This window comes from Protomyctophum bolini (genome assembly GCF_963924005.1).
Source record: "Protomyctophum bolini genome assembly, chromosome: 13".
Taxonomy (NCBI): Eukaryota; Metazoa; Chordata; class Actinopteri; order Myctophiformes; family Myctophidae; genus Protomyctophum; species Protomyctophum bolini.
Window position 1 is genome coordinate 12141448 of NC_137874.1, and position 23893 is coordinate 12165340.

Sequence of the window (23893 nt, forward strand, 5' to 3'; positions counted from 1 at the left end):
TGTGTGTGTGTGTGTGTGTGTGTGTGTGTGTGTGTGTGTGTGTGTGTGTGTGTGTGTGTGTGTGTGTGTGTGTGTGTGTGTGCGTGCGTGTGTGCGCGCATGCTCGACTGCTCGTGTCGAGCATGCTCGTGCTCGTGTGCTCCATGTTATGCCTAAACAGGATTCTAGACCCCAACACATTCCATGTCATCATGCCATGATCCTTACACTGACGCCAACACTGCTAAAGTGCCCTTGGCCTAGAGCAGGGGATGGCGACTTTCACGATGGCGAGGGCCACTATATTTCCACACTCACTCCAGAGGGCCACATTGCATATTACTGTCGTGCAGAAACCTCTTATTTTAACTGTATTTTAACCTTTTCCATAATTTTACTACTTTATCATTCTACTGTACTGTATGCCACACAGTAGTAAAAATAGCCGATTTACAATCTGAAAACGCGTCGCAGTGTAGATGGATCTGTAGTGGATCTGCTATTTTTTATTGGAATCTTTAAAAAAAATCTTTTATTTTATTTTTATTTTTACAAATGTTTATTTGATTTAAAATGCATTTCATTATAATATGTTAACTTTCTGAACTGTACAAATACATTGGAGGTAAAAAAGACAATGCATTTTTAATACTAGTCATTAAGTTACTAATATATACTTTTAAGTAATTAAAGCGGGGTATGTTTGCATATGATGTTTGGAATTGTAACAGCTGAAATCAACAATACAGTGTTTGGATATTAACCTACGGGCCACATTAAGTGAAGGTGACCATGTACTGTATGGCCTAGTCCTAGACTAGAACAAGGCACTTACCCCCAACTGCTCCAGTGGAGCTGCTCAGTACAAGACTGGTTGTACTTTAGCCTAACATTTAGACTCTCGTAGATGTATGTATGTATGATGTACATCTACGATAGGCTAGTTCTGCAGGACAGTGGGAAGGTGACGGTCAGGCTCATGTGGGTGTGTATAATTATATATAGTGGTTCTGAAGGCATTTTGTGAAGACACTCATGATATAAGACTTATATCATATTATGTCTTCTTCTGCGTCTCTCTCCATCGTGGTGTTCCCGGCCATCTCCTGACCTCTGGCATCCAGTGCCCAGAAGGGCTGGAAGTTGGGGTATCCTATCCTGCAGTCTGCTCAGACCCAGTCAGACCTGACTGAGGAACACCAATGATGAGCTGCACTGCAGTTGAGTGGACAGACTGAAAGTTGAAGCTGAGATGGACATTTTCTCTCTTTGGTACAGGCCTGAACAGCGGGCAGTACCTAACACCAACAGTGGGAGGCAGCCATACACCGACAGGCGTCAAATCCGCCGCAAAAGCAGCAGAAGAAGACAGAGGAAGCAAACAGAAGAAGAGAGAAGACAGATTGAGCATAAAAACAACACCAATGTTGCAGCCGAGGAATTAAATGTACCGTTTCTACACCACTGAATACGGATGATCATTTGGAGGATGTGATAAATGTCACGCGGTCGTCCATATTAGACCACGGAACTGACATCGAGACGTGTTTTATTTGGCCTGTGAACGGATGGTAAGACATTGAATTATCACATCCAGCTACAGTAAGAGGCTAGCTGCAGGCTAAATGGACGATATACTACTGAGAAGATTTTCTTTTAAACAAAAAATGTGTGAGCTTTGATCAAAGTTGTTTCCTTTGAAGAGAGATGGTGTCGATGAGATTGCATTAACCATGGCAGAATAAGAACGGAATGTATTATTAGGTTGGGGATGGTCTTGTTTTTTTCCTCTTCTTCCTCCGGAGGTGCGCAATGAATCATGGGATAAATGAAAAGCATTTAAAAGCAGCGGTTCTCATTCTCAAACGTTTAGAATTTCAATAACAGTGACAACCATTAGCCTATTGCCTATAATATCACTCTCGTAGTTGCACTACAGACCTACAAGTGCAAGTGTCTATTTGGAACCCTCTCAGGAAACCCAAGCTCTGGTCCATAGCTCTAATGCATTTAAGAGCTATAGTATGGACCAGAGATAAAGGAACCCTGACTTCCTGAGGATCCCTGGACCTATCTCTGGTCCATACTGTACAGTCATAGCCTGATGCGCTTTGCACCGTTGCATTGACCAGAGCTACCCTGGACCCCACTTTGGGAACCACTGCATTGACCTTATGCACACCGCTGCCATCTTGCCAACAAGGTGCCACTGCCAACTAGGTGCAACAGCCCATTCATCCAAACAGAAAAATCCTATCTGATGGTATTAAACAACATCAAACTCACCAACATCAGCTGTACGGAAAGCTTTAATTATCGTCTTACTATCTGCAAAGTGTTTGTTTCATAAAAATCCACCGTAGACACGTTATGAGCTACTTCCTGTCAAGAAATTCCTTGCAGATGATTATTTTTTTAAGTGTCAGAGTTTGGAAGCACTCGTTATTAGTAAAGCAACCTCCTGTTGCCTCCTGCATTATTATGTGCAAAACGGGTGGTACGCATGGCCTGTTGAGATAGTCAACGAGCACTTCCAAACTCCAGCACTTCCAAAAAAATCACCTGCAAGGAATTTCTTGACAGAAAGGAGCTCATAACAAGTCTACAGTGGAGTTTTATGAAACAAACACTTTGCAGATAGAAAGAGGATAATTAAAGCTTTTCGTACAGCTACAATGTTGGTGAGTTTGACGTTGTTTAATACAATTAGATAGGACTTCTCTGTTTGTATGAATGAGCTGTAAATGGGAAGTTGCACCTAGTTGGCACCTTGCTGTCAAGATGGCAGTGCTGTGCATAAGGTCAATAGAAGGATAGGTGGGCACTTAAATAGGGACATGTTTGGTGCACACAATTGCCAGGCGCGTTGCGATAGGTGCTTGTGCCCCAAACATTTGATGATCAGAGGAAGTTTTGATAAATGAAGTCCAGCTGTCATTCCGGGTCCCTCAGCCCGGACAGAATGGTGTCTGTGTGCAGCTCGTGAAAATGTTTCGACCATTAAATGGTCTTCTGCCCTGATGTGTGTATTATTTCTGTATACTGTATCAGCAAAATGTAGATTTGTATGTTAGACATTGAGGGAAATTAAGATTCTCAGATTATTATTTTTTACAAAAACGCCACTAGTATATATAACAAATGTACTTGACTTGACTAATTATAGTAATGCTGTGTTTTCATCGTATTTTCATGAAGCCCATGATTCAGCTGGAGAAACCAGTACTGACTGGGACCATGCCTGTGGTCTGGCCCACCATACTGGACCTCGGCAGAGATGAGTGCAAACGAATTCTCCGTAAACTGGGTAAGACTAAGACCACAACAAAAGTGCTGCCACAGTTTCTGGAACTAACAAAGCCCACAATTAAAGATGATGAGAAGAATGTTTCGTGTCAGGCAGTTTATTTTGGATTTTGACAGGTTGAAGCAGTGTTTGGTCATATTCATATATTTTATTTCATTAAATCACAGTAAGAAATGTATGTGCTTGTTCTCATAGTTTTACAACCTATGTAATAATTTGCTGGGCTGTATCATAGACAAAGACATAAATGTAAACACCACTTTGGCCAGTGTGGCTGTATGTCAACGCTGCCCCCATATAAAGAGGGACCGCTTGCCATAATTCCATTGTGTAAATAAGTACCCGATACTAACCATTTTCTGTTCATAATCATCACTGAATCTATAGAGATATCATTTTTTTGTACGAAAACCGACATTTGTATTTTGATGACTTGATACTAAACTCTATGGGCTGTACTAGAAACATTGAAGAAATATATATTTTTGTTATGTAAATTATGTGTCCATGTATTTACCAGAACTGGAGGCTTATGCAGGGGTTATTAGTGCTTTGAGAGCCCAAGGAGATCTATCAAAGGACAAGAAGGATCTCCTAGGAGAACTCACCAAAATTCTTGGGTAATTCTTTAGACCTGTGTTTCAGTATGTATTATGCTGCAAAGTAGTGTAAAATCATTACAATATTTTAGTAAAATTGTACACATTTTGTGCAACAGTATTGCCATTATGTAACTAATTAAATTGACTCCCTTGTTCTCAACATAAATTTGGTTACTCTGATACATTTTATTACTAAGAAAGGAATACTTTGCTGCCATTTGTAGCCACGAAACATCCATGTCCAATGTGTTGGGTTTAAAATGTGCTTTGCCTCCCTGCCCACTAGTATCTCAACAGAGCGTCATCGCGCAGAAGTTCGCAGGGCAGTAAATGATGAGCGCCTCACAACAATTGCATATCAGTAAGTACAGTATATACAATAACTACTAGGGCTGGGAAATATGTCAATATTTCAGATGACACTATCTAGTCTCATAGATCGATAGATCTATGAGACTAGATAGTGTCATCTGGACACTATTGACTATCTGTTGAAACAACGAAATTCTTGATCCAGGATAAAATGCTGAACACCGTCTTTTGCAGCATGTCCGGTCCTAACAGTGCTTCAGAATGGTCCATTGAAGGGCGACGACTTGTCCCCTTAATGCCAAGACTGGTCCCTCAGACAGCATTTACAGTGACTGCCAACGCAGTAGCCAACGCCGCCGCCAATCAAAATGCTTCCCTCCTTCTACCTGCTGAAACGGGAAACAAAGAAGGTAGGAAAATATTCTTTGTAATTAATTTACTTTTACTCATAAGTCCATTCCGACTTACAGGTTGCCATCCACACTGTTTATTGTAAGTTCATCCATAATAGTAGCTTCCCACTCCCTACTTTGGTATAGTTAAACAAATTACGAGTGAATCTCAACAGAATCAGACCTGTTTGATGAACCATTACAGACCTTTTCCTTACAGAGATGTGCACAAATTCACTCTTCACCTTAATTTCTTGAACACAGGGTTAGACCCTTAATTTTAACTCACCTCCACACACAGCTTCCCTCATCACTCCCTGCATTACACCGATGTTATTTATATTCTTTCTTGTGTATTTCGGTTCATATGTATATTATTTATAATGTGCTTCTTTTTAACTTTTTGTATTGAGGCGAGTTCTTTTTGCTTCACCCTTTTTTATTTTTCTGTGTTTTTTCCTTTATATTTTATGCACCATAATTTGTGCACCAGCTAACCTAAGGGCATGATGTTATTATCTTCCATGTAGTGGTGGTGTGTTACTCCTACACAAGCACCACGTGCACGTCCACCAGCGCTACAGCCACCAGCGGCACTCTGGGAGCCGCAGTGAAATCTCCACGGCCGCCTAGTCCCGCATCCAACGTGGTGGTTCTGCCCAGCGGGAGCACCGTCTATGTGAAAAGTGAGTCTCTAAAACAATCCGTCCCTTTATGCATCGACACCGGTACAGTTAAGAGAAACTCGAAATGAAACACTGTAACAGTCGTTACTTTTTGTGTAATAGTTAAGAACGCATTGGAGAATGGAATCCTGACAGTAGACTCAGGAGAAATTGGCCTGTGAATAAGTTAACAAGCACAGAGACGAACTAACAAACGCAAAGAGGTTACTAGCGAGCCCAGAGACTAACTTATCTAATAAACAAGCACATAGACTGACAGAAACTAAATAAAGAAAGGCAGTATCCAGCTTCCTCTGGATACTGCCCTTGGTTAAGGCAGTGGGTGCTCAACTTTAAATATCACTTAACTCATAAACCAACTAAGTGGAAAAAGCAGCACTCCACTTTCATTTTGGAGTGTCGCTTTTTCACGTTGTTGATTCCTACCTAACTGCACATAATTGGCTAACTAACTGTAAGAAGCACAGATCTGGTTCACAGTCCCTGCACTCTTTTCCTTAACGTTCACACTCTCCTTTCCAACGTTAGGTGTGAGCTGTTCGGACGAGGATGAGAAGCCTCGCAAGCGGAGGAGGACCAACTCGTCCAGCTCGTCCCCCGTGGTGCTGAAGGAGGTCACCAAGGTGGCTCCGGCCATCTCCAAGAGCATCACTGTGCCCGTGAGCGGCAGCCCCAAGATGAGCAACATCATGCAGAGCATCGCCAACTCCCTGCCACCGCATCTGTCCCCGGTCAAGATCACCTTCACCAAACCCACCATCCAGACCACCAACACCACCACTCAGAAGGTCAGTCCATATACTGTAACTGTATGGCTCAGAATTGGTTATTTCCCACACCGTGGAATGAACTTCCACCAGCATGTTAGTACAAACCTTGCCTGTGTTATATCACGTTTGAAACACTACAATTAAAATATTTGCAATGTTAGAGTTTATTTATATTCTAACTAACTATAACTATATCTTGCCCCTATGTACAGTATGTCAAACATGGAATATACATGAATTGACTATTCCATCAAGTGGTAGAAGTCGTAGTAATGACCTAGAAGAAAGTACCAATTGAGTCAGACAGACAGCTGCCTTTGTCATTGTGCTATTGAGAAAAACCTATTTTATTTGAAAGTCCGACTGTCCGTGCGAGCGTTGTGGTGAATATGGGCCAGTGTTGATGTCTTGACTGAGATTTGTGGTTGCATTGATCCACAGGAGGTACAATGCCATTCAAATAGAAATACTAAAAATGTTTCCCCCGAGAGTGTTTTATTGTCTTGTTTTTGATCTACCTCTGTATTAAAAAAAATCTATATATTTGGCCACAAGGCCCTTAATTATGTATGTGCACTGTGCACTGTTCCTAAATATAGTTTTTTTAATATTGATGGCTTTTTTATGGTTAAATCACTGTTTCACTTTATTTATTTTACTGTTCAACAGCGTTTTTTCCATAGCCACCCTCTTAACTGTCTAGACTGCTGGTAGTAACTGGTTATTACATGTTTCATGGTATCTTGTCATTGGCTCATTGATAGCCCAGCCTGTATTTAAGACATGCCCAAATGCTACCACCCTATGACTCTGATGAAGACCGCAAGGTCGAAACGTTAGTCATTTGTATACTCGGCACCTAAATAAAAGGCTCTAAATGTCCGTGCTGCTCCAGTCTCTTCTCCTTATGCAAGAAATACTAACACATTATGAACTGGCTTACTTAAACTGAAGCATTAAGTCCCAAAACGTTTGTGTCTGTGTTGTTGTCCCCGGTCAGGTGATCATCGTGACGACCTCTCCAAGTTCCAACTTTGTGCCCAACATCCTCTCCAAGTCCCACTCTCACCACCACCACCACCACCACCACGCTGCTGCAGCCAACATGGCCAAGCTGGTCTCCAGCTCCATGCTGACCGCCTCCACCCAGAAACAGACGGTGGTGTTTCCAGGCTGCTCCACCCCCTCGGCACTCCCCAGCCCAACGGTTGCCGTCACCAGCGTGGTCTCTTCCAGCCCCTCTGTGGTCATGTCGACGGTCGCATCCTGTACGTTCGTTGCTTTGTTCTGCACTGTAATGAAAAAAGTTTTAGAATGTTATCCTCAAGAACTCTAGTGAAGGAAATAGGAAATGTTCACGGGTATGGAAGCTGGCAGGCGTTTGTGTCCTTGACGTTGCACTAATCTTGGGATTTTTTTTTAACCTTTTGTGTGATCTCTTATGCAATCATTAGTGCAGTTTGTCTGTGGAAACTTTTATTTGGTTTAATTTCTTTTGGTAATCTGGAGTTGGCCTATGAAAGTGTACTTGGATGAGCCTGAAACAGTGAAATGTATATTTAAAAAAAAAAGTTCCTTCAAAAATATTGGGGAAACATTTTGCTCTCAACTTGTGATTTCAGGGGCATTTTGATTATGTTTTTGTTTTAATGTCAAATAATATACTAATACAGAAATTCAAAAATGACCTTTCCCACCTCAGGTATTCCCTCAGCTGGTGTGAAGGTGGCCACAGCCAGACTTCCCTCCCCTAAGACTCTGGTGGGCTCTCCCACCCAGATCCTGGCCCAGTTTCCCAAACAGCAGTCTCCCAAGCAGCTGCAGCAGGGCTCCCCTATGAGCATCACCAGCATCAGCCAGGCTCAGGCCTCCAGCGCCCCGCCTGGCTCAAAGCCCACCATCCAGATCAAACAAGAGTCGGGTAAGACGGATAAGACCGCTTTGAAGAGACATACCGGTGGGTGTGGTTTTCTGGACCCAACTGAAAACTCTCCAATCCATTTTTCCCATAGAGATTTACAAAAATATTGACATAAATTATTCTAAGCCATCAAGCCATCCAGGATCCTTTTGAGTCATGACTATTAAACCTTTGATTCTGTGGAGGATTTATTTTTTAAATTATATGATATACTACATTTAATAAATTCCCTTTGTTTGGTGTTTTTAATTTTTTCACAGAATCAAAGGTTATATGGTCACGAGTTCACTCACCAGGATCCTGGATGGCTTGATTCTCGGCTTAAAATAAATGATATAAATGTTTTTGTAAATCTCTATGGGAAAAATGAATGGCCGATTTTTCAGTGGATCCAGAAAACCAAGCCCACTGCTATGCTTATTGCGCTGTGTTCATATTTCATATGGGAAATGATAGGCAAGCCCTTGTGCTGTAAGTTCAAATGAGAAACCACAGTGAATGTGAAAATTGTCAAGTGAATGTTTTGTGTGTCTGTGTAGGAGTGAAGATAATCACCCAACAGATGCAGCCTAGTAAGATCTTACCCAAGCCTTCGTCTGTGGCCCTGTCCAGCAGTAGCTCCACCCCCATCATGGTCGTCAGCAGCAACGGAGCCATCATGACCACCAAGCTGATCTCCCAGCCCACAGGTGTGTGTGCGTGCGTGTGTGCATTCATGCGTGCGTGTGTGTGTGTGTGTGTACGAGCGAGAGAGATCATCACTGTTGCGACGTTGCGTTCCCCTTTTTTGCCACATCTGTCTAAAACCCAGCGTTATTTGCTAACATTTAGGGGGATTTCTATTTTATAAAGTCGTCAATGTATAAATCTATGATATTTTTAGGCTTCTATTACGCGGTGTTGCCCCTGAACGTTTAGTTTGATGACATGTTCACCTGCACTTGTAATTATACAACAATTCAGTGGTGCATATTGGGGCTAGTTTCCCCAGTCCCTCTGATTTCAGACAATTTTCAGATGCATTTCTGACATTGAATGTTATTTATTCACGTATTTATTTCCTACTCCTACAGTCACGCATACCACCTACTCCAGACCCACCATGAGCCCTAGCATCAGCAGAATAACGGGCTCCACAGGCGGAGCCACCTACGTCAAGACTACCAGTGGAAGCATTATCACTGTGGTCCCAAAGTCTCTGGCCTCACTGGGGGGCAAGATCATAACCAGTAACATTGTGTCTGGTGAGCCCAACACACACACACACACACACACACACACGTGTCAATGGCTTAGGAGGTAGCATGGCCATTTGTGAACCAGATGGTTCCTGGTTCAATCCTGCCTTTGTGTCGGAAGTGTCTTTGAGCAAGTCACTGAACCCAAAGAGCTGGAGAGTTCCGCCCCTGGTTGTTGGTGGGTGAATGTATTTAAAGTTACGTTTAAGTTCAAGATATCTTTTGGGCTTTTTTGCCTTCATTGATGAATCACAGTAGGTAGACAGAAAACAGGGAGAGAGATGGGGGGGGGGGGGGAGACACACAGCAAAGTTCGACGGGATCGGGACTCGAATTTCTGCCTGGCTTGTAATTTTACTGCCTAGAAAATGCTCTTGAATGAAGCGATTTGATCTTTATTGGTTGCGCTGGTGAAATTAAGTCACCAAATGCTGTACAGAAATGCATTGATTAAAAGCAGGTTACAGGGCAAGGAAACTAGTACGGTAGATACAGTGAGATTACGCGATATCACAGTCAATGCTACACCAGTAAGGTGAAAAGTTAAGTAAATGATAACCTTCTGTTCCAGGTACGACCACAAAGATCACCACCATACCCATGACCTCCAAGCCCAATGTAATAGTGGTTCAGAAGACCACGGGCAAAGGAGCCACTATCCAAGGGTTGCCTGGCAAAAGCGTTGTTACGACCTTGTTAAACGCTGGGGTCAGTGGAACTATGAGTCGAGTTGAGTTTCCATTCAAGGACTTTCCATTCAAGGTGTATTGTATACGTCAGGTTTATTTCATTGTTATTATTGAAAGTGTGTACATGATGTTTTGTGTTGTTTTTGCCAGCTGCTTGAAAAGCGATGGGACAACATGTTCACCTACCTCTACTAACGGCCGTAGTGGACACGTTTTCATCATTGGCTGCCTCTAGGCTGCCCCTAAGCCAATGGGAGACTTACCCATAAAACCCATAGTCTGAATGGCATAAAACCCATACTCTGAGGGGCGCGACCTTAGAGTACTGGTATATAATAGATGTAATGTTCATGAACGGGAGCTTGCTGCAGCTGGCAATTATGACTGAGTCTTTCTTGTTTTTGTGTGTGTATAGAGGGTATGCGTGTGACATCATCATCATCAAATCCGGAAGTTATGCAGGAATGCCTACCGAGTGGCAAAAAACTACTTTCTGGCCTTGACAGCCCATGCATCCAAACATAAAAGTCCTATCTGATTGCATTAAACAACGTTAAACAATGTTAAACTCACTTTGCATGTTGCTTTGCCACTCGATGTGCCATTCACTTTAAGCATGCGCATACCCTCTATTCCTGTGTCTTTTCTTCATATATCTTATATAGCATCATATCTTATTGATATATTTAACACATTCAATTAAGTTAAAATCAAGACACAATAATTATATACAACCAGTGGTGGAAAGTAACTATGTAACTATTTACATAAGTACTGTACTTAAGTACAATTTTGAGGTATTTGTACTTTACTTGAATACCGGTATTTCCAATTCTTCTGCTGCGATACACCTCGGAGGCAAATATTGTACTTTTACTCTACAACATTTATTTGAAAACATACACACTTCAGCCCTATACACATTTCGGCCATTTGAAAATATCCGATCTACACACTCGCAATGCGTCTCGTCGCAACACATTGTGACCGTGTAGATCTGCTATTTTCAAATGTTTTTTATACACTTCTTGAAATTGGACATTCTGCATAGTGAGTACTTTTGTACTTTTACTCAACTACATTTTGAATTCCGTACTACGAGAAGTAGTTCTACATTAGATACTTTTACTTGAGTGAGACAATTGAGTACTTTTTTCCACCGCTGTACACGACACCACACATCTGTCTCGCCTGTTTGCGTGTGGACTTTGTGACGCTGCACGCCGTAGAGTATAAGCTCCACTGACCGTTGTTCTTGTGTGCAGCAGCAGGGAGACAAGGGCCTCCAGGCCGTGCAGGGAGCCAAGCCAGCCATCATCACAGCCTCCAGGCCCATCACCAAGATGATAGTCACTCAGCCTAAAGGCATGATCTCCGGCGTATCCCAGGCCACCACCACCACCACCAAGATCATACCCACCAAGATTGTTTACGGACAGCAAGGCAAGACACAGGTCGGTAATATCTTCTTGTTCTCTTCCACCGTCTCTAATCCAATCCAATCTCCGTCTTTGAAACGTTTCAATTTCAGGGACCCTCAGACTATCTTCCAAACTGTCAATCATTTAGCTGGACCTCACTTTGAGAACAACTGATCTAATCAATTCTGTCTCAGTCATAATTACAGTCAGGGCTGCAGGGCTAATTGCGATGCACGTGCATTTGTACAATGTAGTATAGGTTTCAATTAATTAATGTATTGTCTATTCAACTTGAGGTCCAGCTTTATTGCCACATCACATGTTCTGAAAGGTCTCTTAAAGCGTGTAGTGAGCTTGTTAGATCTGCAACATTTGCTCAATGTCCGCCCCAGAATAGGAACGATAGGGTTAATGTTAAAACGACCCCCCCCCCCGCCCTGCAGGTGCTCATCAAACCCAAACCGGTGTTCCAGACGGCGGTGGTGAGTGAACAGACCAGACAGCTGGTGACGGAGACGCTCCAACAGGTAGCTCGCTCTTCAGAACTGGGACATGTCCAGAGCTCGGGACAAGAAGGTCTGGCAAAGGACGAATCCAGTAGCTTGACGGAGAGCAGCGCACCCCCTGAGGAGGCCTCCCACAGCAGTGCACACGGTATACCATTTTTAAAGATTACAATTTAAGCATTTAGCAGATGCGCTTATCGAAAGAGACTTGTAAAGTGTAAGGTTTGAGAGTACTGGGCGCTTTTGTTCATTTTAGCTGACAGCAGCCCGGCCGCTGTGTAAAGTGGGACGTTTTTGCAGATCAAAGTACCGGTAGTAGTATTTCATTTAGAGAGTAAACTGAGCCTGTAAAAAACTTATTTCATATTGCTATGAGAGGTTCGAAATTTGTTTGTTTTTTTGTTCAACTGCCATTCAGAACAGTGAACTAAACTACCGCTCATCATCCCTGGCAGCATGATGTCTGAAGAAGGCCAAATGACAGAAAGCTCACAATAAATAGGATACTTGCACAGAATTTTTAGTGTGTGGTTTCTGCTTTTTGTTCATCTGTCCTTGGAATGTCATTCGGCTTCATTTGCTGACTGCCTTCCCTGATATTTCTATGCAAAGTAATGCAAAACACAACACTCCAGTCTTAGCCAGACTAACCCTGTCTCTTAAATTAAAAGTCCTTCTACTTGTTTATAAAGCTCTCAATAGGTTAGGGTCAGCCTTCATCACAGAATCCCTGTTGTTTTCTGTTCCATCAGAGCATTAAAGTCCTTTAATGCAGGCTTGTTCGATATGCTTACTTACTGCCTGCTGGCATCATGTAGGGCAGCAGCAAAGCATTTCCACTTGTGTCTGTTCTGGGCCAGTGTCTCTTGTTAGATATGCATGAGCATAATCTCACCCAAAAGGGGACTGTAGTATGCAGTGATGCAGCTGTCTTCAATTATGCTCCCGAATGATGTAACACCTTACCTAAAGAGATCAGACGGGCTGGGCTCTGTTGTTGTAGCCTTTAAACACAAAACCTATATTCTTAACCAAAGTTTAAGTCAATGGCAAAACCACATTTGCCATTGACAATGAGAGGAGAATTCCTGTGCCTGACATATGACGTAAATTTGTGGCAACACAAACATTAAATGCCATTGACAATGAAAGGAAAATCTACATCATATGTAGATGAACAAATTGGCTAACCAATCACATCAATTCAGTTGTCATTTTACATGTGTTTTTTTTTAATTAATTGATTTTAATTATGTGCTTTATCTAGAAGTTTTTTGTTTTTTTTATGTCCTTTGATTCTGTTTTTGTGTTTGAGCTGCATGTTTTGTATGAAGTGCGGAATAGAAAATAGCGTTTATTATTAGATTATACTAAAACTAAGCAACATTTGGGAGGCTTTTCAAAGTCTGGTCCTGCAAGGCCTAGGACATTTTTGGATGATTCAAACTGAAACCCACTCTTTTTCCCTCCATTGTCTTTGCCAGACCCTCAGCCTGTAGTACACGTGTTGTCCTCCAGGGAGCAGGATTGGACCGAGCAGGAGGTTTCATCAGTGGAAACTAACCCCACTATCATCTACCAAGATGTGTCTGGTGGGGAATCCCAGTCCGCCACCTCCACCATCAAAGCCCTGCTGGAACTGCAGCAGATAACAGGTCACTATCACTGCACAACAACACCATTTAGTTGTTTTTTATTTTATTTAACCTTTATTTAACCAGTAAAAACCACATTGAGACTGAAGTCTCTTTTACAAGTGTGGTTCTATTTGCAAGTGAACCCTTGTGTTGTTTTACATTTGGATGTCAAGTCAAACCTAGTTTTCATGCACATGTGTTTTGAATGTAAACACAATTGCAAATGAAAGAATGCATACTTAGACATGAGTAACATAGCATACACAATAGCATATATTAATTCACAAGATCTGTGTATGTCTGTCTGACTGTCCCGGACGTAACTTGAGTGCCGTCTGACCTCATACACTGGGGGAGTGCAGTGGGGAATGGCAATTTGGTCAGGAAAACAATTTCAGAGAACCGGAAAACCACAAATATCTTTATCTGTCTGTCCCCGGATCTGAAGAGGACCCACCGATTCTGCGGAGCAGGCATCGAATCTCTGTGTATTTTGGCGGAGTGTAGGCTTTCCTGATAGGCCAACCCAACCCGTCCGCTTCATAGATTGGTGGAGCTTTGGGTCACATTTATGCCACTTTGCCAATATAATTTTAGTAAAATGATGACATAGGCGCACACACACATTTTCCTGCAAGATCTTTAAAAAATGTCACTATTTTTGTGTGACACCATAGTACGCTTTAATCTAACAATTTGTGTAAGGATTCGCTTTAAAATCATGTGTAAGATGCATGTTCATATAGTCGGTAAACCTTTGCACATGCAAAGCTCTCAAATACTCAAATCTGAAGTGGGAATTGAGAAATCTATAATTATATCCAGACAAGGCTTTTTAACGAGAGGCTGGATAAGTGCCCATTTGAAATATGATGGAACAGGTCCCGTAGGCAATGAAGGAAACGACATTAAAGCAAACCGTTCCAATGGGCTCCTTTTTAGTCTAGTTGTATGTAGGAAACATGATGAGAATTTCTTATTAACAATTAATTGGTCATTGTGCTTAAAAGAAATAAACTCCAAATGTGTTTGTGCTCGGAATTGCAAGAGCTCAGAGAAAACATTTTGACGTGTCCAACTGTTGTCTTCTAAATTCTAATCTGAATCAGGTGTTGGAATCTGATTTCATATGTTCTCTATTTTCCTGGTCAAGCAAAACAGTTGGAAAGCACATTGCGGGCACATAACGTGTTTCCAGTAAAATGCACGACTAAACTCCATTGCCAAATATTGTGTTATCCATTAGCCAAGCAGCACTCGCACTGATTCAAAGCCGGAGACAAACATTAATAAATAAATATCATCAATCATGTATTTTAGCTTCCCTACATTGAGAGTTTGTCTTTTTGTTGAATGCAGAGTGCGGCGTCTTATGACTATTGGGTGTTGGATTACTGATAAATGATACTCTTTGCTTACCTCCGCAAAAAAGCCTATGGAAATTGCATACATCCGTCTACTGAATAAACACATACTCTGTGTTGGAAAGGCCTAACCTTGTTGAATGCAATAGAGTATAAAACATGACAACCTTAAGGAATTTCCCTCAAAACACTGATGCCTTACATGTGTTTGGATAGATAACTAGAGATGTCGTACACCTTTATACTGTAGATAGGGAAATTCAACAGAGGACAATATATACATATTATAATAATAATAATAATAATAAATATACAGGGATTAGAATGGGGTAAATGATTATTGTTTTATTGGCAGAGGTACATTAACTAAAATGTACCACTTTCTCTTTCACTTTCCCCTGCCAGCCTGGGGAATCGCACTCGTGACATTCTGGTCAAAAACCCAGCTCTCTGTACTGTAGTCCACCAACCATACCTAATAAACACACGCAAATAACTTGTCCTTTTTTGGTAGACTTTATTAATCCTAGGACATACATTTTCAGCTTCACTCAGCTGCTGGCTGCTCAGGTGGTCCGAATGAGCGATTGCTCAGGGTGGTCAGTTAGGGGTTAAGTGTCACTGACATGAACCGGTGACCTTCTGATTACCACACGCCCTTGCTACCCACTACAATTCTTCAACAAACTTGGTCCCCTCCCTTTTCCCCCCTACAAATCTCCCTATCCCCTGAAAATAGCCTATTTACTGTACAAGCTTGTTAAGATTTTGTTATTGTGCCGAACTTTGGCCTTTTTTTTTTAATTGTTTATGTTGTCCCATTATGACATTCCCAGAATAGGGACGCTAGCGTCTTAAGTGGTTTAAGTGTGAGTTTTGTCCCCCTGACGGACAGTGAAGGAGAAGGGGGAGGCCAAACCCAGGCAGCACACCATAGACCTGAGCCAGATGGCGGTGCCCATCCAGCTGGCCCAGGAGAGGAAGCAGACCCAGGAGCCACCCAGGCCCTCCACCTCGGAAGCAGAACCCAGCGCTGACTACGTTACAGCAGGTAAGATTGATGCTGATGCAGATTTTGGAGAGTCCCTGGAGGCCTAGGCCAGGGGTCTTCCAAGTTTTTTTCAGCCCAAGGACCACTTAGCTGAGAGAGGGATGAAGCTCACCACATATTGGATTCATGTTAAATGTGGGTTTTCAAAATCCAAAACCTTAATACTTTGAAAGCTTGGCTGTTTGCTTAGTACTTGTCTGTCTTGAAAAATGGTTGAAGATAAACGTTATAAAACCCTCATAAGAAATGTCTGGGTAAAAGAATGAACTGTCCACTCGGTCTAAGAATGCTGTGCTTCACAGCTCCTTGTAGTGCACACAGGCATTTTAATCAGAAAAATGTTCTTCTGGTTGCCTAGTAACTGTGCCAGTTCTAACCAGCTGCAGCCCAGACCTAGTCACGCTCTTACTGGCGACGGTATTCATGTGGCTGCATAGGGTTCCATGACACAAAAGCATCAATTCTTACCCTTGGAGGCGTTAAAATGAACACTCCTGATTTTTCTGTGTACACTGTACAGAACGATTTTTTTTTTTTTTTCAATAATATTATATATTTTTTTTTGATTGATTTTTACATTTTATGACTGACAAAGACAAGACAGGAAAAACATAACAAACAAACAAAAACAGACAGCTCAGCTCAGTCATGTTGTGGAACAAAGGACACAGTTATACACATATACCAAAAACATAAAATACAAAAATAATATACAAATATGGACACATTCAGTTTGGTGCTTGAAAGTCTAGATGGGTTAACAACTCCAGAGAAAATGTAAGAAAATAAAAGATATGCATATACATAACAATAACATACATAACTTTATCCATCAAGGTTAGTGGCATCGCTTCTGTCCAGGAACCCTATGGTCAAGGTGGTAGCTAACTGAGGGCCAACAAATCTCAAATATGGGTCCCATATTTTATAGAAGGTATCTGTGGTGGAGCATAGCAGGCAGGTTAGGAATTCCAACGGCATGCACTGCATGATTATTTTGTGCCAATCTTTTTTTGTTTGTGGTTTCTCATTAATCCAAGACAACAGAATATTTTTCCTAGCAGCATAAGTTAAGAGATTAAACAGACGTGTATGGAACTTGTTAACAATCTTGTCATCAGGCAGCCCAAGAATCAAACACATAGGGTCAGGTTCATATTAAAGATCTCATTCAACTGCTGCACGATACCCAACCAGTATCGTTTAATCTTATGACATGACCATATACAGTGAATATAATTTCCCTCTTCAGTTTTACACTTAAGACAGAGAGGAGATAGAGTAGGATTCATTTTATGGCGAAGGCTAGGTGAGATCTGTAATCGGTGTATGGTTCTTAGCTGAATCGACCAATCTCTATTACACACAGAAAGTTTTTTGGCATTTTCAAATATTTCACACCAAACCTCGTCTGAAATTTCAACCTCAAGATCACTTTCCCATTTCCTCTTAGCATCTTGTGTGTCAACAGTTGTTTTGGATCTTAACATGCCATACAGAATACTTATAAACCCTCTTGTAAAACCCATTGTCAGCACTCTCTCAATTAGAGAGGTAGTTGAATTAGTTGATAGTGTTGTGCGTCTGAGAATGAAATCCCTCACCTGTAAAAATCTGAAAAAAATTCTGCGATGTAGGTCATATTTTTGTTGTATTTGATCATGAGTATAGGACCAGTAAAAAGATTTTCTAACGTTGTTATACCGCTATCTTTCCAATAATTAAACCCATGGTCAATAAGGCCAGGAGGAAAGTCTGGGTTCCCCTGAATTGAGGTGATGTTACTTTGGGAACGATCTTTCTAACAGCATGGTTTTCACAGTTTCTCCAGTGTTACCTGGTCTGCATGCTCCACAGTTTTGGGGCCGTGTCCACCAAGATGGTTCTTCCTGAGCGCAGAGTATTTGTTTACAGTGCGAGGAAATGCCAGGCAGACAGATTCAGAGATATCCATATACAGTATGGGCATAAAAGGGACACAGACAGACAGACGGGTACAACACTCTGTCAACGTGTATTACAAAGCCGTTTGGGGCATGCATTCACAACTTAAAGATGGAGTGCTGTGATCATCCATTGTCGCATCATTCCCCCGAAGTATAGTGTATAAATGAGATGAGAGGACTGACCAGTGTGGTTGTCCTTCCACAGGTAAAGGTGGCAGGGTGGGCGTGTCCTCTGAGGATGGCGAAGCGGTCCTGTCCTCCAGTCAGCAGCTGGTGAAGCCCTTCAAAATCATCAGCCAGGTGACGGTGACCAGCAAGGCCGTCGCCACGTCCTCTGCAGCAGTCCCCGCCTTACACCTCAGCCAAACGGTGAGGACACACGCCAAGAAATAAACTTGAACATCCACCCCACGACAGTAGGTTCAGTCGATAATCCGCCGTGCGCTATGGCCATGCGAACTCTTTGTCATCCTGTTCACTAGCGACACTGCATGTTTGAACTCACGCTGTGTGTTCACTGCTATTGCTAGAAACAATACTGTCTGTTAACCCCTCTTGTGGGACACATTGTGCATGTATGTAGTGTAGACGCGCTAGCCCAAGCTGTTCAAGTCTCAACACAGTGGATGTATATCATTAAGTAGGTTTCACACAAAGTGTTTTTTGTAACACAGTTGGTCTGTATGTAAGTGCGTATGTACAGTATGTCCGCACAAAAGTACACTGCATTTCCCCATCAAAGTAGGCCAATCACAGCGAACTGCATAGCTCATTTCAAGCTGCTACGCCAATCATGGCTAAGGTAACATTGGCGCTTCGTTCACAAACTGCACCCCTAGTAATCAACTATCCATAGCTACAGATTGCACGGGGAAGCCACAGTGTTCTTAGACTGTGTGTGTTGTTTCCTCTTGGGCAGCCTCCTGACAGCGCTCTCAGTAAATCCGAGACCGTCCTGGAGGCAGGGGAGCTCGAAGGCGACACCTTGGACCCCCAGACCGGTCTGTTTTATCGCTCCAGCCAGTCCGCCATGGACCACCTGCAGCAACCCACCCCGTCCTCAACCCCCCAGCCGACGCCCGCCAGTCAGTCCGAACCCGAGCAGAGGCGCCAGGCCGCGCCCGTCGCCGCCCAGCCCCCGATGCCCCAGTTGCAGAGCAAGCCCCAGCCCAGTCAGACTCAGCCCTGTTCCTCCACTTCCTCCTCCTCCTCCTCCTGTGCCTCTTTCTCCCCCACGTCGACGAAGAAGCTTCCCAAGCTGCAGGAGCAGCTCCCGCTCATGAAGCCCCAGACCCCGAGTCAGAGTCTCATTGAGAGGCCCTCACCGCCCACTCCGAGCCAAGGAGCAGTGAAGGCCCCCGCCCTGAGTGCCCTGACCAAACCCCTGGTGACGCCCCAGCTGCCTAAGCTCCAGCACGCGCCCACGTCGCACCACAGACCCATCCACACCGTCATGTCCCAGCCCCCTCCACTGCAGGCCCACCATCCTATCAGTGCAGAAAAGGCCTCCTCCAGCCAGGTGAGCAGGGCTGCATACTGCATCACATGCCTTTTCTTCATCCACATTTACATATGGACATGTCAATTATTATTTGAGCCAGACCGATTTATTTATATGGTTGATATATTGGTATTGTTAATTATGCAGCTGATGTGTTCCATTTTTAAATTCAAGTTAAAGGTAGTGTAAATGATATATTTTGGTTAAAACAAAAAGTGTTTTGTTAAAAGGTTAAATCACTATATTCTGATAGTAATCTATTTATGCGCTTAATGTTTATAGTTTTCCATGGACTATCCTGACTGCGTTCTCTATCCTGATTGGATCAAATTGGTATCCCAGTTTCAGTTTCTGAAAATGCATTTTCTATTAGTAAATAGCTGGAGAGACATGGAGACTCCTGTTACTGCAACAAACACTATATAGCAATATAGAGCTTTTTAACACTTTTTTTTAACCAAAGAAAATCACTTGCACTACCTTTTAAAGGTTCTCTTCATATATTGAAGTTTAATAAATGGTATATATTTTTTTTAATAGCAAAAAGTAGACCTCGAGGGTTTCTGGATAGCTAATAATGATTTATGGTATTCTGGTTCAAACACTATCGATCCATTTAGTCTCAGTTTAAACACTTGACTCTATTAGCAATTGTGAGGTAACAGTTGAGCACGCTGTTTTCAATTTAATATTAGAAGACTGGCAATAAAAAGCTGTCGTTTTATGTGTGTGCTCGGTGGGCTGAGGCTATGGTCTTTTAACCGCAATACCGAAATGTTATAGGCCTTCAGTGACATTCTATGCTATATGTACCTTTGCCAGATGGTTACGAAACTCCTTTTCTGCCTGGGACTTTCATCATTGTTCAGAGGATGCAGCCTACGTCAATCCTTATGAGTGGAGATACAGTGTTTAGGAACTCTGTAACCAGGACTGTCTAGAACTCTACTTCATAAACTTATTTTTGCCTTTTGTTCTCAATTTCAAACCTTCTCATTCCAGCAGCCAATCATCACACAGAGTGCCACTGTCACCAAGATCACCTTCGGTAGCAGCCACCATTCCTCTGCGGTTTTCAGCAGCGCCGAGGCCACCGCTAAGCTGATCCCCGAGTCCAGCTCGTCCTCCTCCTCCTCCGGAGGGAAGCCCTCTGTGTCCGACATCCTCAAGATCTCCATGATGGAGGCGGAGATCGACCCGAGCATCGAGCCCATGGTGGTGGACTCCTCCAGTGACTGCAGCCCTCTGGGGAAGCCCCTGGCGGTGGGCGTACAGGCCGTGTCGGGGGGCCAGTTCATCAGCAGCTCTGGCTCTTCCCTGGGTCATCATGCCCACCCGAAGGCCCAGTTCAGCCGCATGCAGGGTCTCACCGCTCAGAGGAGCAAAGAAGACCTGGATGTAATTGAGGTATCTTTTTTTTACAGCAGCTTGGTGTTTATATATAAATCAAAGAGAAACGTTGAGATGCTTGCCTTTTTATAAACCAGTGTTCTCACTGGTTAATTTATTGCAGTAACAAATCATAAACGTTTGCAGGTTATGAATGTAAATTTCAGAAGATTGGGAGCATATTTCTCAGAGCAACACCTTTTTAATTATTAGAAATAAAAAGCCAAGTGGATCATGAATTTGGGCAAGAATTAAGCAATATTACACGAGAGGGTGTGCTTTACCGCCATTAATGCATGCCTGCGTTGCTGCAGGAACGATCCGTAAGCGGTGCAGAATGTCCATAGAAATGAATGGACTTGCAGTGTATTTCTTTGTGAGTGTTCAGTTGTGAACACACTGTAAAGAACTATTTGCAGTCCCGTACATTATATCTCTGTATGACGATGTACACATTACAACAGACTTTGTCGTGTGCTGTTCCGATGGCCAAGTTTACGGTGAATTCACTGTAAATCCCAGTTTTCACCGCTTCTGAAGCCACACATTGTACCCTAACCGTATGTATGCCAACATTTACCCCCTGAGATCATGACTATTCCATTTCACATGGCACTGAGGCTGATTTATTTTGTCCCTCTCCCTTCAGTTGTCACCGTAGCTATATCCAATTCCTTGACGCTGCCTGTGACTGCAGTATATTTTATCCTATATCACCTTACACCTAAATTCCCTCATCCTTCCTGATTTTCTTTTGGTAATCCTGCAGGTGATTCCTCAGTACTCCATCTTGCCAGACTCCAGCCAGTCCAACGTGGTTGTGGAACCCAGCGGCTTCCTGGAGATCACCAACTACACCAGCCAGCAGCTGGAGGAGGACAGCCCCATGGAGCAGGAGGTGGACAGCAGCAACGACGAGGCACCGGCCACCAGCCCAGCAGAGGACAGCTCTGACCAACCCTAGTGTGACTGTGTGCCCCACCACCACACCACAGCACAGCAGAGGACGGCTCTGACCAACCCTAGTGTGACTGTGTGCCCCACCACCACCACAGTACAGCAGAGGACGGCTCCGACCAACCCTGGTGTGACTGTGTGCCCCACCACCACAGTACAGCAGAGGACGGCTCTGACCAACCCTAGTGTGACTGTGTGTCCCACCACCACCACAGCACTACAGCAGTGCTTCTGAAACTCTTTAATTTCAAGGACCTCCGGTTTGGTATGCATTAGGCCACGAACCCCCCGCCCCTTTTTGATACAGTACATACAAGTGCACAAAATAATGGTAAGCGGTCCTTTTGGTTCCATTACGGGTCCATTTAGTTTGGACCCCTGGTGGTCCCCGGACCTGGAGTCGATTAGGAAGGAAGGAATGGCTCAAAACGTCACCATGAACACCTGATCATGATGTTGTTTTGGGTTTGGATTCAATAATGTTTTAACTCTTGTTTTGCAGTGAAATGCTCTAGATATTCAACATAGGAAGAAACCTTTTTTTAAATGAAGACTCAAAAATCTTTTTTTCTTTCTTCATGATTACCATTGAAGGGCGTAGGCCTGGATGTGACATACTGTACTGTACTGTATGTGAGCGAGGAGGAATGCTCCCTTTCAGCCTCATCGTCTAAGGAAGAAACACTCAGAGACACGTATGAGGAAACATTGCTCACAAGACATAAGCATGTCGACAAAGCAGCCCGGTACAGTTTAGCTATTGAATCTCCACGCACCTTGGAATTGCACCACTTTTTTTTTCAGTGATGGTGACCTCACAAAAGGCAGTGTTGCAGTGATTTCATCAGCATTTATTTTGAGTCTCTTAACCCTTAAGCCCTATTTTATACGATGGTGCTGTAGGAGTAAGAACAAATTTGGCTGGTTTTGAAAATATTGACAATTTTTGGACCATTATGAATTCCCCAAAATGGGGACGCCATTTGACAATGGTTAAGAGCAGCGGTTTGAATAGATTCCCCCCAATTATTGTTTATGTACAAACTAAGTGACTATTCCAGTGCAGATGACGGACGTGTCCTCTTGGTAAAACTTATGAGACAAACACAGAAAAAAGGCTAACACATTTGTGAATGTGTAGAATAGTTTTCTAAAATGTGAAAAGAAGATGAAACAAAATTTATTTCTTACCAGAATGTAGAGCTGAAAGCACCAGTGGGCCCAGGAAGAAGGAACAAGGCCCCGACGTGTGTGTGTGTGTTTATCGTCCATTTTAACTGAATAATGTATCCAGTGATGTACTTTTGTAAAGATAATGTTAATGAAAATCCAAATGTTGAGTGTTTGCTTTTGCATAGTGCATTCAAACTATGCATTTATTTTATACGTTTTCCAACTAGAGGAATAGTACAACAGTTAAAATAATGTACTCTGCTTAATAAACCAGCTAGTCGAACACATCAAGTCTTTGAAATGTTCTAGCTATTTCAACTTGTGAGCACAAGGCTGTTGTAGATTGTTTTTGTCCACAAGGAGGACATTATTTATTTTCCACAATAAGTACATACAAAACACAAACAAGACGTACAGAATACAAAATACAGGATTTATTACAGGGGTCACACAACAGAGTCTTCTTGTAATTTAAAAAGATGAATTAGTGTGGTCTTTTGTTAACTGTAATCTCTTGCACAGTCAAACCAGTTGATCTGAAGCAGTTTGAGCTCTGCCAACCTAGTTGTGAGAACTTGTGACTGTGCTAACCCACCGTACCCATGGTCATGCACCAACTGCCACCAGATTTGTTGTTTACACTTGTGCCTGTGGTCTTGGGACAAGTGTAAATCAATTTTGAAGGTTTGAATTTATGGCATTCATAATTTACGTTGCCTGCTGTGCCTACCTTTCTCTCTCATTCTCTCGTGACAGGACATTTCACAGTTGGCCAGACACACTTTGAGGCTCTTTAGTTTATGATGACCATGTTGGTCAACTTCCTGGGATGGTTTATGCAACACTGAAGGGTTATGAATCTACTAATGCTGGAGTAGAAACACAAATAATTCATCATGGCATAGAGTGTGACGACCATTTGGGACATGACTCGAGGTACGTATTTATAGAGAAATGAGAAGTGCAAATGTGGGTCAAATACCTTGCTTACGTATTTAAGCGAATTTAATGCGTACTACATCATTTTGAAATTCTCAACTTTGACCTTGGAA

The 23893-nt window shown here is 42.7% G+C and overlaps 1 protein-coding gene across 5 annotated transcripts; it reads left to right on the plus strand.

Moving 5' to 3' along the window:
* The first annotated feature begins 1355 nt into the window (after positions 1–1355).
* Positions 1356–23128, plus strand: emsy (EMSY transcriptional repressor, BRCA2 interacting). Of its 5 annotated transcripts, none has more exons than XM_080779780.1 (20): positions 1356–1550; positions 3178–3286; positions 3807–3906; positions 4175–4249; positions 4435–4610; positions 5123–5278; positions 5807–6066; positions 7049–7316; positions 7751–7969; positions 8509–8658; positions 9043–9213; positions 9779–9969; positions 11162–11350; positions 11761–11971; positions 13308–13478; positions 15720–15875; positions 18027–18190; positions 18741–19340; positions 20325–20729; positions 21481–23128. In XM_080779780.1, exons 1-20 carry the CDS (start codon positions 1548–1550, stop codon positions 21673–21675), a joined length of 3969 nt encoding a protein of 1322 aa, XP_080635906.1. In that variant the 5' UTR covers positions 1356–1547; the 3' UTR covers positions 21676–23128. The 5 variants fall into 5 exon arrangements, with proteins under 5 accessions (XP_080635906.1, XP_080635909.1, XP_080635908.1 ...); XM_080779783.1 differs by having other exon boundaries at positions 20325–20720; XM_080779782.1 differs by having other exon boundaries at positions 20328–20729.
* The last annotated feature ends 765 nt before the right edge of the window (positions 23129–23893 follow it).